At 34.6% G+C, this 14000-nt stretch overlaps 2 protein-coding genes and 2 long non-coding RNA genes across 4 annotated transcripts; all 4 read left to right on the top strand.

The window, feature by feature from the left end:
* The first annotated feature begins 1387 nt into the window (after positions 1-1387).
* Positions 1388-2020, top strand: LOC124433720. The gene is made up of 2 exons (XR_006944581.1): positions 1388-1638; positions 1781-2020. It is a non-coding gene; the product is annotated as an uncharacterized LOC124433720 (long non-coding RNA).
* A 6174-nt stretch (positions 2021-8194) lies between these two features.
* Positions 8195-8369, top strand: LOC124433722. The gene is made up of 2 exons (XR_006944583.1): positions 8195-8243; positions 8321-8369. It is a non-coding gene; the product is annotated as an uncharacterized LOC124433722 (long non-coding RNA).
* Positions 8370-8383: 14 nt separating this feature from the next.
* On the top strand, positions 8384-9732 carry LOC124433704. Its single transcript, XM_046983505.1, has 2 exons — positions 8384-8686; positions 8829-9732. The coding sequence occupies exons 1-2, from the start codon at positions 8431-8433 to the stop codon at positions 9053-9055; spliced, it is 483 nt and encodes a 160-aa protein (XP_046839461.1). The 5' UTR covers positions 8384-8430; the 3' UTR covers positions 9056-9732.
* A 2294-nt stretch (positions 9733-12026) lies between these two features.
* On the top strand, positions 12027-13472 carry LOC124433698. Its single transcript, XM_046983491.1, has 4 exons — positions 12027-12116; positions 12294-12386; positions 12643-12939; positions 13014-13472. Exons 1-4 carry the CDS (start codon positions 12113-12115, stop codon positions 13298-13300), a joined length of 681 nt encoding a protein of 226 aa, XP_046839447.1. The 5' UTR covers positions 12027-12112; the 3' UTR covers positions 13301-13472.
* Positions 13473-14000: the final 528 nt, after the last annotated feature.

The following is a 14000-nucleotide window of genomic DNA, read 5'->3' as shown; positions in this document are numbered from 1 at the left end:
ACGGTATAAAATGAGGCAGCGTTTTGTAGCAATACAAACAGGCATAAACAGCAGACTTGTGAGGTGTTAAGTAACAAGAAAAGAAACTTACTTGTTTGTTGTATCTTGAAGTGAACCAGAATCTGAAAAAAATGGGTAAGTAAAAATAATGCTTTGCAATTGTGGAAATTGTAATACATATGTAGATTTCATAAATACATCGTAATATACAATTGTTGGATGAGGTTGGGCATGACATCAATATTCAGATCGATATCAATAATATTGTCGAAGCAAAGCTAAGGCGAATAACATAGACCAAAGTATGAATAATCCTTGATATCATATGAAAGCTGAATTTAATAATTGTATTATTAGTCATCTCAACAAACTCTTTATAGATACGATGTCACAATTACAGTATCGAGAATTATTTGCAGGTAGTTGACCAATAAAACGGTCAATGTTTACATAGTGAATAATGATGGCTATAAATTGACAATGGGCTATAAATTGACATGGGCTATAAATGGACGGGGCCTTAGTTCACTGACTTGAATCACCTCGAATACACAAAATTAGTATTAATATTAGATTAACCGAAGCATCCTCTCGTGAAACGCTTGCTATGCTTTAATAAAACACGCAATCTAACTTTATACAACGTAAAAATAGCCATGAAACAGGCTCTTTGATTTAACAAATTAACGTTTATCTCGTTTAGGTACCATTGCCAACTTTTCACAGGCATTATGGGTGGTTTTCGCATTTGTCTTATGCAGCAAAAACGTTAATGGAGGAAACAATGGATTAGGTAGGAAAACAAATGACTTTTATTATTCATTTACACAGCGACAGGTTTTTGAAGATATAGTTCACTTTATTGAATAATAACTTTTTTAATATCCAGCCCTCGAAGATGAAGTTGTCTCAATTTACAGCAAAAACTTCACAAATATTCCCAAGGACAGGGAGCCATTTTATGTAAAGGTTCATCGATGTGTACTCAACATGAAAGACGACGGTTACAATGTTCCAGGTCTCGAATATTATCCCCAACCCACAAAAATGAAAGAAATTGAGATTGTTGTGCCTGATTTAAAAAACTACAAGAAGTTTTATAAATATATTGTCTACGATCACATTTCTTGTAACTGGAAGAAGTGGTTAGGCCAGCCAATGAACTTTGATTTACACAAGAACCTTACTTCAAACGAAAGTAAGCCGGATTACTGAATGTGAGAATGACGTTGAATAACCACAGCTTAACTTAAAAACTTCATTTTTTTCTTACAGTTAACGAAACAGAATTTAAATCTAAGGTTAAATACAATCCACCAAACGTGAGAGGATGTAATGACTACTGCAAGAATAAGCAGCCACGTTTTTATGTACACAGTGAACCTATGGCAGTTAATATAGATCAACTCTTCATACCATTCAAACAATGCCTGCCTGGTTGCAAAGCAACAGAGAACATTCTCAATGTTAGAACGAAACTCAAAACTGGCTTCTATACGCATTTCATTATCATAAAACATACATCTTGCAATCCTTGGAGCACATCTACGCAATCACAAGCCGATAGCAATTTACTGGCTGTTTTGAACACCTCGAAATCACAAAGTTTCACTAAACATCAAAGGGAGAGTGATGCAGGTATGAATCTCTATGATATACTTGTAAGAAAAAACCATGCAAAGTTATGTTCATCACTTAAGAAGTATACTTCTTGCAAGCACTTGCATTTATGTTTCATCATTCTCTTTATTATTTCATTCCTATTAAAATTTCTTCACAGATATCAAACACATTTTGTTAAATAAAGGATTGTTCCTCTACATCAATCACCCAAAATGATTTTTGCTGCTTTTGTTCTCACAATTGTCCTTATTTCAATACTTATTCTGGACTGCAGTCTGTGTTGTCGTAAAAAAGGAATAATGTATTTGTTGTTGACTTGTGGGAAGAAAAAGGAGTGCAAAGATTGCATGAAAAGCAAGCAAACTATGATCGAAATGATTGTGTAGATTGTTGCAAAGGAGAAAACAGAGAGAAAAAGAGAGCGCAGAGATCCGGATCAAGTCTTGGATATCAGGCTGGAGAGAAGATGAATGCAAAAGAGTGAGAAGAATGCAGAGTGTAACCGCAAGCGAAGACATGACACAAACAAGATGCCAATAAGACAAAATATGAATTTAGTATGCATGAACTGTATCTAAATACAAAGGACAGATCCTTGCAGACAGCCCGCTATTAAAGAGAGTTTGTACAGCGCCGCCTAAAACTACTATTAAAAGAGTAGCGAGAGACTTGCCGAGCGGAAATCGAATTCGTGTAATAAAAATTAATGCTCAACAAAGTTTTGATTAGATCAAAAGAAATAGACCAGAAAAATTGTAAAATTGAATCTATTGTAACGTTTCGTCTTTACTCAAGACATCTTCAGACAAATAATAAATAGGATGTTAAGACAAAATATTATATTTACAAAAAGGTGTTAAATTACTACGAAAGGAGGCAGTGTCAAATGGATTATATGATAAGGAAGTTAGGAAGTAAAATAAAGAGAAATTAAAAGAGGCTAAGTGGAATGGAATTTCCTTGCACATTAAGTGAAGGCTTGTATTTATTGATTAGAAGGTTCTCATGAATGGAGAGTTCATAAGAATCGTTGGAAGAGGAGATTATATTAAAGTCGTCTAATTTGGGGGGTGTCCAGTTGCGTTAATGTGAGCAAAAATGCTTGATAACGCAGGGTGGGAAACTTGGTTGCCTGTAAGGGGGGATATTCCCAAGTGCTCCGAAAATCTGGTGTGTAGATGGCGTGTGGTTTGACCCACATACGAGTGTTGCAGCTTCGACACTTGAATAAATAGACTACACCAGATCTCAGAGGTTTGGGAATTTTGTCCTTAAAGGGGAAGAAAGAAGAGATACGTTGGGAAGGGCGGAAAACGAATTTAATAGATATATGTGGGAAGGCTGCAGCACAAAGGCTATTGATTTGTGTGCGAATTTGAAGGGAGTGTATGCCGGTGAAAGGAAGACAAAAATAGATGGGCATTTTGTTAGCAGTCAGGACAGGTGGTTTAGGGGCAAAGGTGTTGTTAAGGAAGCGACGTGTGATTTGGTCAATTATGCGTGAAGGAAAACCGTTTTTGGTGAGTGACTTTCTGGTAAATTCGAGTTGTGTATGAAAATTTTCGTAAGTAGAACAAAGGTTGAAGATGCGGTGTAGTAAGCAGGAGACTAGTGAAAGTTTGTAAGTAAGTGGGATGAAGCTGTGGAAGTTAGTGAAGAGGCCAGTGAAAGTAGGTTTGCGGTAGACAGAAGTGGTGAATTTTCCATTAGTGCGAGACATGTCAATGTCAAGAAATGATAGTTTTCTGTTTGGTTCGATTTCAGCTGTGAATGTGATGTTAGGGTGCTCTCGGTTCAGATAGTCAAGAAAGAGAGGGACGTGATCGGAGGGATGAAAAAGTAAAAAACAGTCGTCAACTTAGCGTCGGTAAAGTAGTGGTTTGAATGAAGAAGGACATTTATTAAGCCAGGATTGTTCGTGAGAGGACATGAATATATCAGCAAGGAGAGGGCCCAATGGACTGCCCATAGCCACACCATCAATTTGCTGGTACATTTTCCCGTTGAAGATAAAGTGACAGTTCTTAACAGCTAGAGAGAGTAGTTTTTCAAATTCTGTTGCAGTGAGTCCGTTGAAGTACTTGTGGTTGTTAAAAATGCTATTGGATATTATGCGGATGGTTTCGTCAACAGGTATGTTAGTAAATAGGGATACGACATCAAAACTAGCAAGGACAACATTACTGGAGTTGATTTCGCAGTTTACGATTTCTTCAACAAAAGAGAAGGAGTTTTTGATGATAAGGTTGCTTATAGTGAAGGGTTTTAGGAGTGCGATGAAAAACTTTGCTAGTTTATACGAATAGTGATTAATGGAGGAAAGAATGGGTCTGAGAGGGATGTTACATTTATGTATTTTAGGAAGACCATACAATATACCTATTCGTGAACCAGTAGGGTAAAGTTTTTTGTAAGTTTCTTGGCCGAAAGATTTAGCCTCTTTCAACTTTTTTAATAAAGACTTCACTTGATTTTCTCGTTGTAAAGTGACTTTTACTGGATCTCCATCAAGAGGTTGAAACTTTGTTGTGTCAGATAAGAGTGTGTTCATTTTCTTTATGTAGTCGTCTTTGTTAAGTATTACGATGCCATTTCCTTTGTCAGGCTTAGTGATGAGGATAGTTCTGTCGTTTTTTAAACTATTTAAAATGTTCAAGTCTTCTTGTGAGTATAGGAAAGGTGGTGGGCTGTAACTTCGGAAACCTGAGTGGGCAATGTCTTTTAATTTGCATTTGATCGAGTCTGGAAAAAATCCTGATGATTCATTAACAGGTTGTCGTTTAAGGCGGTTGTAGAGTTTTTCAAAGGGTGTTAGGAAGGTGCAAATGTTTAACATTTTCGGTGGGACGGAAAAGTTTAAGCCTTTTGAAAGGATTTCTTTCTCTCTGTCAGTAATGAGGCGGTTTGAGAAGTTGAACACCACTTTATCAGGGTCGATTGGGATGTTGTTGTCATGTTTGGATGTGAGACGGAAAAGTTTGCGATCTTCGATATGTTGATGTTGCATTAGTTTTCTTCAATTTTCACGATCGGAGACATTCTTAAGGTGTATAAAGTCAATTTTGGAGATTAGTAACGCCAGGTTGGAGTGTGCTTGTGTTAGTTGTGCTGAGAGGACGCGTATGCGAGCGTGTTTCCCGTTTATTTCTTCTTGAAGGAGTTTATTTTGGCATTGGCGATAAGCGCTAGAGTTTTGTAAACGACGACTAGCTACTTTGAACCACAGGAATCTTGGTATCACAGAGCGCTTTCTGCATGTCGTAAGAAAATCCAAGTCGAGTTTGGCTTTTCTCAGCTTAAGTTCAAGTCGTTGGAATTTTCTAAATGCTTCGAGTGCTCCATTATTATAGCGATTATTTAAAACAGTAGCGAGAGACTTGCCGAGCGGAAATCGAATTCGTGTTCATTACGACAATCATACATAGCGCCTGACGAAAACAACCATGTTATTTGCCTAAACGCACGCACTTTGATAGTTTGTTCAACACAATATCACAGATGACAATATTTAACTAATTAAGGATCTCTTTACCGTTCGGCTCATGCAAACAAAAAAGCTTTGTTTGGGACGAAGTGTAAAAAGTAGTAGCTTGTTCAACAAACGTCGAACAGTATCTACATTTTATATGATTGACAACAGGGCAACAAAAAAATGCAGGAACATCCTTCAAAATAATTATATAATTATATATAACTCTAATTGAGTGGGCGCATGTCTATAAAACTTGCAGGAGCGGAAAGTTGAAATTAAATGAAGATATGATCTTGATATGAACACCGCACTGCATATAACAATCTTTCAGCGGAAAGTTGGTTGAAATATCGTATAAAGACAAGTATGGAAACAAGCCAGAGAAAATTTTGATCATGATTTAGGACATGCAACAAGCCGGAATATGAAATATAACTATTACTGTAAAGCAACGTTAACAGCATAGTAAAAGAAAAACATAATGTACATAAGCTAGCAGCAGCAGCAGACAATAATTGTTGATACGAAAAAGGAAAAAACATACCCAACATGTGTTGACAATGTTAAGCAAGCCGAATTCTGAAAAAACAAGTAGGGTGTGACAAATGTTTTCAAAATTAGAAATGACACGAAATTATCATTATTATGACCATCGCCCCGCGAAGCTAATTTGTTGTGATAAACTATTTGGCAAACCATAGCAGCATCATCCATGGGAAAAACTTACAGAAAAAGAGAAAGAAATAGTCGCTACGGCCAAATTTTTACAGATCGTCTTCAAGATATGTTGGTATGCAGTTGACCATTATAACATGCACTTCCTATTGAAAATAAACTGAAAATTTTTATTAGATGTGTTAAATGCATTTTTTGTCCAATTTACCTTCAATCGACATAAAAATACATCTTTTCACATTCATACAATAGCATATTGCCAGAATTTATATTTAACTTCATTATTTTATTTAAAACGCTCAAAATGATAAGAAAAATTAAAGGCTTTTTCACTAATGAAATAATCATCAACATAAATAGCCTCTATAGTGCATTAAACAGAAGTAAAATGTTTCTATTAACGACGTATCGGAGAGAAACTAATTATTAGCAGATTAATTTGCAATTAAATGGTTGCATAACACACCGCACCTAAAAACCTTGACCACTACCATGAGTGAGAAAAATTAAATCAAAAATGTGCAATAATGACCATTCCGGTCTACCCACGGGTGATACACCACATTTCTAAACTTTTCTTAACCATGCATTTAAATATTTTTCACGTTGACTTCACACATGTTTCAGTTAGATTCAATCTGCGAAATATTCGGAACTATGGCGGTCAAACCAAAATAGACAAAATGAGAATGAACGAAACAGGAATTCTTAATATTTTCAATCTTGATCGAGCTCATACAAACGAGATAATAATAAATTGCTTTTCACACAATTACTACATCCCGTCTCACTTCAATTGTATCATCGATTCTTTAATTTGGTAAAGAATTCTCCAAATATATTTCGTGGGAGAGCAATTCAGACCACCGAAGAATTTAATACAAAGTGATCTTAGAAAGTCCCACTTAATTAGCATCACATTCCAAACAAACAAGAGTGGCAAATAAAAACCTCTTCCCATAATATTGATGTGAAGATGCTCTTTCAAACATCAAGGCTTCCGTTGAAGTGCCTCGCGGAGGATTAATGTGTCGAATTTTACACAGTTTAAGATGCAGTACACATTCTATATTTTTAATGTAGTTCATATAAGAACGTAAAGCGGTGGTTATTGTGCCATCATGGTCTTAGGAAGATCGATAATTAAGGAGGTTCACATTTATATGAGCATGTTATAATTTATATATGCATACATGAATGAAGCCTCTCAATTTTCAACCTTCGTATGGCCCAGGCGATACCGACAAAAATGCAAAGTAACAAACGGCTCCTAAACATTACAAAATTATTAAGCTGAACAATGCATGATTATTTTAAATACAGTAATATTAAACAATTAACAATTTCGGAGCGTACATGAATCATCATAATTATGTTGCTGCAGCAATTCGCCCACAAAAGGAAAGGTTTGTTCGAGCAGTACATAGCTTCCTACCAAGTACTAAATCAGTCGAAGGATGTCCTTCGACGAGAAAAATTTTTTCGGTGCGGTTAACCATGGGAGGTCAAGCATACCTTTGATACAATTGAGTACGGTAAAAAATAAGGCAGCATTTTGTAACAATACAAACAGGCATAAACAGCAGATTTGTGAGGTGTTAAGTAACAAGAAAAGAAACTTACTTGTTTGTTGTACCTTGAAGTGAACTAGAATCTGAAAAAAATGGGTACCTAAAAATGCTTTGCAATTGTGACAGTAGTAACTATGATTGTAGACTTAATAAATATACCGTAATAGATATCAATTGACAAAATTTTCATTGCTAATAAAGATACTTTATTTGACAAGATTAATGTTAGATCACTGACTTGAATCACCTAGGACACACAAAATTAGTATAAATATTAAATTGATCGAAACAAACCTCTCGTGAAACGCTTTTTGCTTTAATAAAACACGCAATCTAACTTTATACAACGTAAAAATAGCGAGGAAACGGGCTCTTTGATTTAACAAGCGAACGTTTATCTCGTTTAGGCACCATTGCCAACTTTTCACAGGCATTATGGGTGGTTTGCGCATTTGTCTTATGCAGCAAAAACGTTAATGGAGGAAACAATGGATTAGGTAGGAAAACAAATGACTTTTATTATTCATTTACACAGCGACAGGTTTTTGAAGATATAGTTCACTTTATTGAATAATAACTTTTTTAATATCCAGCCCTCGAAGATGAAGTTGTCTCAATTTACAGCAAAAACTTCACAAATATTCCCAAGGACAGGGAGCCATTTTATGTAAAGGTTCATCGATGTGTACTAAACATGAAAGACGTCGGTTACAATGTTCCAGGTCCGGAACGTTATCCTCAACCCACAAAAATGAAAGAAATTGAGATTGTTGTGCCTGATTTAAAAAACTACAAGAAGTTTTATAAATATACTGTCTACGATCACATTTCTTGTGACTGGAAGAGGTGGTTAGGCCAGCCAATGAATTTTGATTTACACAAGAACCTTACTTCAAACGAAAGTAAGCCAGATTACTAAATGTGAGAATGACGTTGAATAACCACAGCTTAACTTAAAAACTTCATTTTGTTCTTACAGTTAACGAAACAGAATTTAAATCTAAGGTTAAATACAATCCACCAAACGTGAGAGAATGTAATGACTACTGCAAGAATCAACAGCCACGTTTTAATGTACACAGTGAACCCATGGCAGTTAATATAGATCAACTCTTCATACCATTCAAACAATGCCTGCCTGGTTGCAAAGCAACAGAGAACATTCTCAATGTTAGTACGAAACTCAAAAATGGCTTCTATAAGCATTTAAAGATCATAAGACATACATCTTGCAATCCTTGGAGCCCATCTACGCAATCACAAACCGATAGCAATTTACTGGCTGTTATATTAAACACTTGGAAATCACAAAGTTTGAATAAACATCAAAGGGGAAATGATGAAGGTATGAATCTCTATGATATACTTGTAAGAAAAAACTACGCAAAGTTATATTCATCACTTAAGAAGTATACTTCTTGTACACACTTGCATTTATGTTTCATCATTCTCTTTATTATTTCATTCCTATTAAAATTTCTTCACAGATATCAAACACATTTTGTTAAATAAAGGATTGTTCCTCTACATCAAATCACCTAAAATGATGTTTGCTGCTTTTGTCCTCTCAATTGTCCTCATTTCAATACTTATTCTGGACTGCAATTTGTGTTGTCGTAAAAAAGGAATAATGTATTTGTTGATGACTTGTGGAAAGAATAAAGAGTGCGAAGACTGCATAAGAGGACGTCAAACCATGATCGAAATGGTTTAATAGAATGCTGAAAAGACACAAATCAAAAGAAATGAAGAATACAGAGAACCAGACTGAGTCATCAATAAAAATCGATGCAGACACAGGGAATGACCCCACAAGAAGACTTGAATTAGTTGTGACGTGGTCAGCGTAAATGCAGAAAAATTATGGGTACTAGTACAATTAAATCTAACAAAATTAATATCAGCGTACTGATATTACTATGTTTTTCCTGGTATCTCGCATTTGAAGTAGCTTGTAAATCTCCGTTTGTCCATTTTGGGAATTATAGACACACCTTGTGTAATCTGCTACATGCTTATTTTTATTTATTTCTTCTGGATATATAACAAACTTGAATTTTCCTGTGGTCAAGATAGAAATTAAGGCAAAACATTCCGCTATAACAATAATATATGCCATCTAAACTTTATTCGATAAACTTTGTATTGGACGAACTTTCTACTGTAAGGAAATAAACTTTGTATTGGACGAACTTTCTACTGCATGGAAATAAGCTTTGTATTGGACGAACTTTCTACTGTAAGGAAATAAACTTTGTATTGGACGAACTTTCTACTACATGGAAATAAGCTTTGTATTGGACGAACTTTCTACTGTAAGGAAATAAACTTTGTATTGGACGAACTTTCTACTGTATGGAAATAAACTTTGTATTGGACGAACTTTCTACTGTATGGAAATAAACTTTGTATTGGACGAACTTTCTACTGTATGCAAATAAACTTTGTATTGGACAACTCTTTAACAAGCACTCTATTACAGGCTCAAAAATGATTATAAATAAACTTAGAAACGATTGTAGAGAGTCATATTTCACGGTCTCTATATTTGTCTGATTTAATCCATGCAGCAAAATCATTTCTGTTGAAAAAAAAACACAGTATTTCTGACGTATTTCTTTGACCACAATTTTTGCCTAGAACAGGATAACATAAAAATTGATGAAGAACAAAACAAGAAACGGCTGAAAGCTACATTGACGTGTTGTATGAACTGTATACTTGTCTAAGAACTCGTGCAGCTTTATCAAAAATCTTTAATTGTTGTCTTTCCCATATAAGAATCTTAATTCATTGATGTTTTTTACAGGCGTTCTACTTCCTCGAGCTATTCACTCAAAAGTTTCTCTCAAACATGTTCGTCGTTTCGTCGTTATTTATTAGCATACACGCGTATTCAGTTCTGACAGGGCAAACCATTGTCAAATCTATAAGTTTCCTTAGTGCATGTTATTCATTAAAATTAGAAAAATTTAGCAAACACGACTTGTCATACATAACGTCGTTAAATATAACGCTAAAATGACGTTTATGCCCATATATAGTCTATGAAATGTTACAGTCTATAAAATGTGACAGGTATTAGCGTTCACTAAAACTACATTCAAAGCTTTACTTTTTCTTGAATTCCCTTATTAGTAATCACATGAATTTATCATTTTTCCGCGTTCAAGGAATTATGTAATTCTTCATACCCAAGCCGGCTGATCTGTTTTGCCCTTACCACATTGAAACATCTTTCCATCTCTTTCCTAACAGACGGTCAATTTTGGCGTCCAAAACCTCTAGGTCAGGGCAGGGATTATTGGAAGTTTAACTCGAAACAGAAAAAGAATCAATTTAACGCTGTTGCCATGACAATACCAAACTTTCACAAATGAAAAAACCCCAGCAAAGTCCAAATGTTAGTAAGTTTCGTAAATAGAAAGAATAGTTGTTCTAAGATTATACATAATCCATTACCAGCCGAAAATTTTATAAAGTATAATAAAAAACTTCCTCCGAATAAAAGGTCCAAAACTCAATACTTAAGAAACAAACAAGACAGTTTTTTTACACAGTAATATTTCGAATTTATTACAATTAATCATCGGATTGTTTCTCAAATATTGAGTTAAACATGAACATTTTATTTGGAATATGTTTTCTTATTATACTAAAGGAAAGTATAGCTTTTCTCTATTTGTCACAGCAAATTCATGCTAGCAAGCTGATTTATTCTGTCTGCTTGCGGATGAATTATGGCGACGATTGATTCAACAAGACATTCTGTAATAAAGTAAATGGTTTGAACCAAAGTAAATGTCAACAACAAGTAAATGGTCAACTGCAACAAAAACAGTCCTTCTCAGGACTATACCAACCTGGACGATCTACATTTACAAACATGTAAAGACATTCTGTAATAACGAAAATGCAAATTTCAATTTTTTATGACCTTTCGTGTTTAGAGCAGATTTTTGAAATTTACATGCCTTAATTTTAACACCTAGTTTCCTACTATCGACTGATGTTGTTGACAAATTATAAACAGAGGACCTAGCTCAACTAACACCTTCCTACCGATTATATGGCGATAAAGAGAAAAACTAAGATACGAAAATTTCGCTCCTTCATTAATTGAGCTTTCCTGCTGGCTGTTGCGTGCTCTAACAGTTTTTTTTCACATGATTATGATTGATTCTTGAACCCTCACTCTCATGAATAGATGGCCTGCTGTGCTGACGTGCATTATAGAGCTGATTAAGTTTCATGACACGTACGAGCACCGCCACTCATAACAAAAACAGCTGCGATTGTTTTTACGTAAGAGTTACATGCCTGCTCATACATACGAAAATACGTACATACATACATACATACATACATACATACATACATACATACATACGAAAATTTAGCTCCTTCATTAATTTAGCTTTCCTGCTTGCTGTTGCGTGCTCTAACAGTCATTTTTCACATGATTATGATTGATTCTTGAACCCTCACTCTCATAAATAGATGGCCTGCTGTGCTGACGTGCATTATAGAGCTGATTAAGTTTCATGACATTAAAGCTGAATTAGAGCTGAATTATGATTGATTCTTGAACCCTCATTCTCATAAATAGATGGCCTGCTGTGCTGACGTGCATTATAGAGCTGATTAAGTTTCATGACATGTACGAGCACCGCCACTCATAATAAAAACAGCTGCGATTGTTTTTACATAAGAGTTACATGCCTGCTCATTGTAAGTAACGTTCAACTCTGCAAATATCATAGAGCGAACTATGGGTGAGTAAAACAGACTACCTTGATCATCGAATTTAAAAGTTCGTGCTTTACCAAGTAATTAATTATAAAAAATCTTTCATTGAACCTGTAATGCGAATTTGAAATACATAATTATATAATATAAGAGGCGTGTAAAGACACAATTTGTTATTTATGACCAAGCTTTGTCTTTTTAAGGTATCTTTGAAAACTTAATATATACTTGGGTAATGCTCGTGGTCTTTGTTTTTGAAATAAGCGCAAAGGTGAATGGAACAAACCATGGATTAGGTACGATAAAATATGATGTCTATGAAATTAAACTTCATAGAATCAAACATAAAATAATATGGTGAATGTTAATAATGCTTTTCATATTATTGTATGTATAACAACAATGTGTACTCGTTCATAAATCAAGATTGTTTATCTTTTTAAATTTCGTGAATGGGAGATGGAAATATCCTGCACTAGGTACAAAAAGGACGGCTTTAAACATAATGAAAATGGCATGGTCAACATTAATATTCATTTTCTATAATTATAGTCCTCAAGCAAGAAGTTGTCTCAATTTATGATAAAAACTTCACTGACATTCCCAAGGACAGGGAGCCATATTATATTAAAGTTCAACGATGTATCAACGATAAAGATAATGTTCCTACATGTTTATTATGTTGGCCCCAACCTATGACATTGACAGAAGTCGAGATTGTCGTTCCTGATTTAAAAAACTACACAAAATTTTATAAATATATTGTACATAATCACACTTCTTGTTACTGGAAAAACACCTTAACAGCTTCGAACTTTAATCTACACAAGACTCTATCTTCAAACGAAAGTAAGGACTTCTGTATTTAATTAAAATTTAAACTGAGATCTAAATTTGAAACTCTTTTCCTTTTGTGTTTACAGTTAACGAAACAGAATTTACAACAAAAGTAAAATACAATCCACCAAACGTGAGAACATGTAATGACTATTGCAAGCATCCACAACCTCGTTTTCATCTGCACAGTGAATATACAATGGTTTTTTTACCTTATCTCTTTATCCCATTCACTCAATGCTTGCCTGGTTGCAAAGCAACAGAGACAATGAAGATTGTCAAAACAAAAATCCTAGATGGTTCAATCCAGATTGAAGTCATTAAAGAACATAAATCTTGCAATCTCTGGAGCACAACACAACAGTCCCATTAATTCAGCATTTTGGAAGTGGAGAAGAAAGTATACGAATTTGTGCAGTGAACATCAAGATCAAGTAATTTAGTTGGTGCTATTGTTTAATGCAGGATGGAAATAATAGAAATTCACAAAAAGTTTATAAGTATAAAAAATAAATCAATGTTTCAATAAAGGTTTCAAAATTAAAGCAACAGAACAGCTGCAGTCAACAATATCGCAACCGCCAACAATATCCCCAACAAATACTAAGTGATAACGATACTACCCTCCCCCCTAACAACCTTGTACTAACTCCAGTTGGTGATTATCTCGACAACATTAAGTCTTTATTGAACGTATCTCCAGATTATACGCTCTTCTTGAAATAAAACTCGTACATAATACTTGGCATTAGTGAACCTATTACTTGGTAATTTACTTTTTTAGTAAGCATTCAGCACAATTAGTTATACCATCAAAAACGAGGACTTTGCTGCCAGACAATTTTTTGCATTTTTTTTAGTATGGAACAAATGGAGAACTACCTCGTGATTTTTGAGGAGTCGTTCGATGCTTTAGAAAAAAACCTTAATGTCTTGTAATAAATCGCCAAGTTCAATGTCAATTTCTTTTGAGTAGACTTTCTCGTTTCTGGATTAATGAAAATAAAAAACATCGTGATCATGTTCATCAACAGTCAAATCATTGCTATATCCCCCCTATACTAGATAATCCC

The sequence above is a fragment of the Xenia sp. Carnegie-2017 genome, unplaced genomic scaffold, assembly GCF_021976095.1.
Source record: "Xenia sp. Carnegie-2017 unplaced genomic scaffold, XeniaSp_v1 HiC_scaffold_14, whole genome shotgun sequence".
NCBI classification, from domain to species: domain Eukaryota; kingdom Metazoa; phylum Cnidaria; class Anthozoa; order Malacalcyonacea; family Xeniidae; genus Xenia; species Xenia sp. Carnegie-2017.
The sequence above is the reverse complement of the archived record's forward strand: the minus strand, read 5'-3'. Positions and strand labels throughout refer to the sequence as shown.

Bases quoted from the DNA above. Each gene is read 5' to 3' on its own strand.
- LOC124433698 (XM_046983491.1), top strand. The intron at 12,387-12,642 runs GTACGATAAAAT...CTATAATTATAG, and splicing joins TGGAACAAACCATGGATTAG to TCCTCAAGCAAGAAGTTGTC. The intron at 12,940-13,013 runs GTAAGGACTTCT...TTGTGTTTACAG, and splicing joins GACTCTATCTTCAAACGAAA to TTAACGAAACAGAATTTACA.
- LOC124433704 (XM_046983505.1), top strand. From the start codon at position 8,431: ATGGCAGTTAATATAGATCAACTCTTCATACCATTCAAACAATGCCTG. The intron at 8,687-8,828 runs GTATGAATCTCT...ATTTCTTCACAG, and splicing joins TCAAAGGGGAAATGATGAAG to ATATCAAACACATTTTGTTA.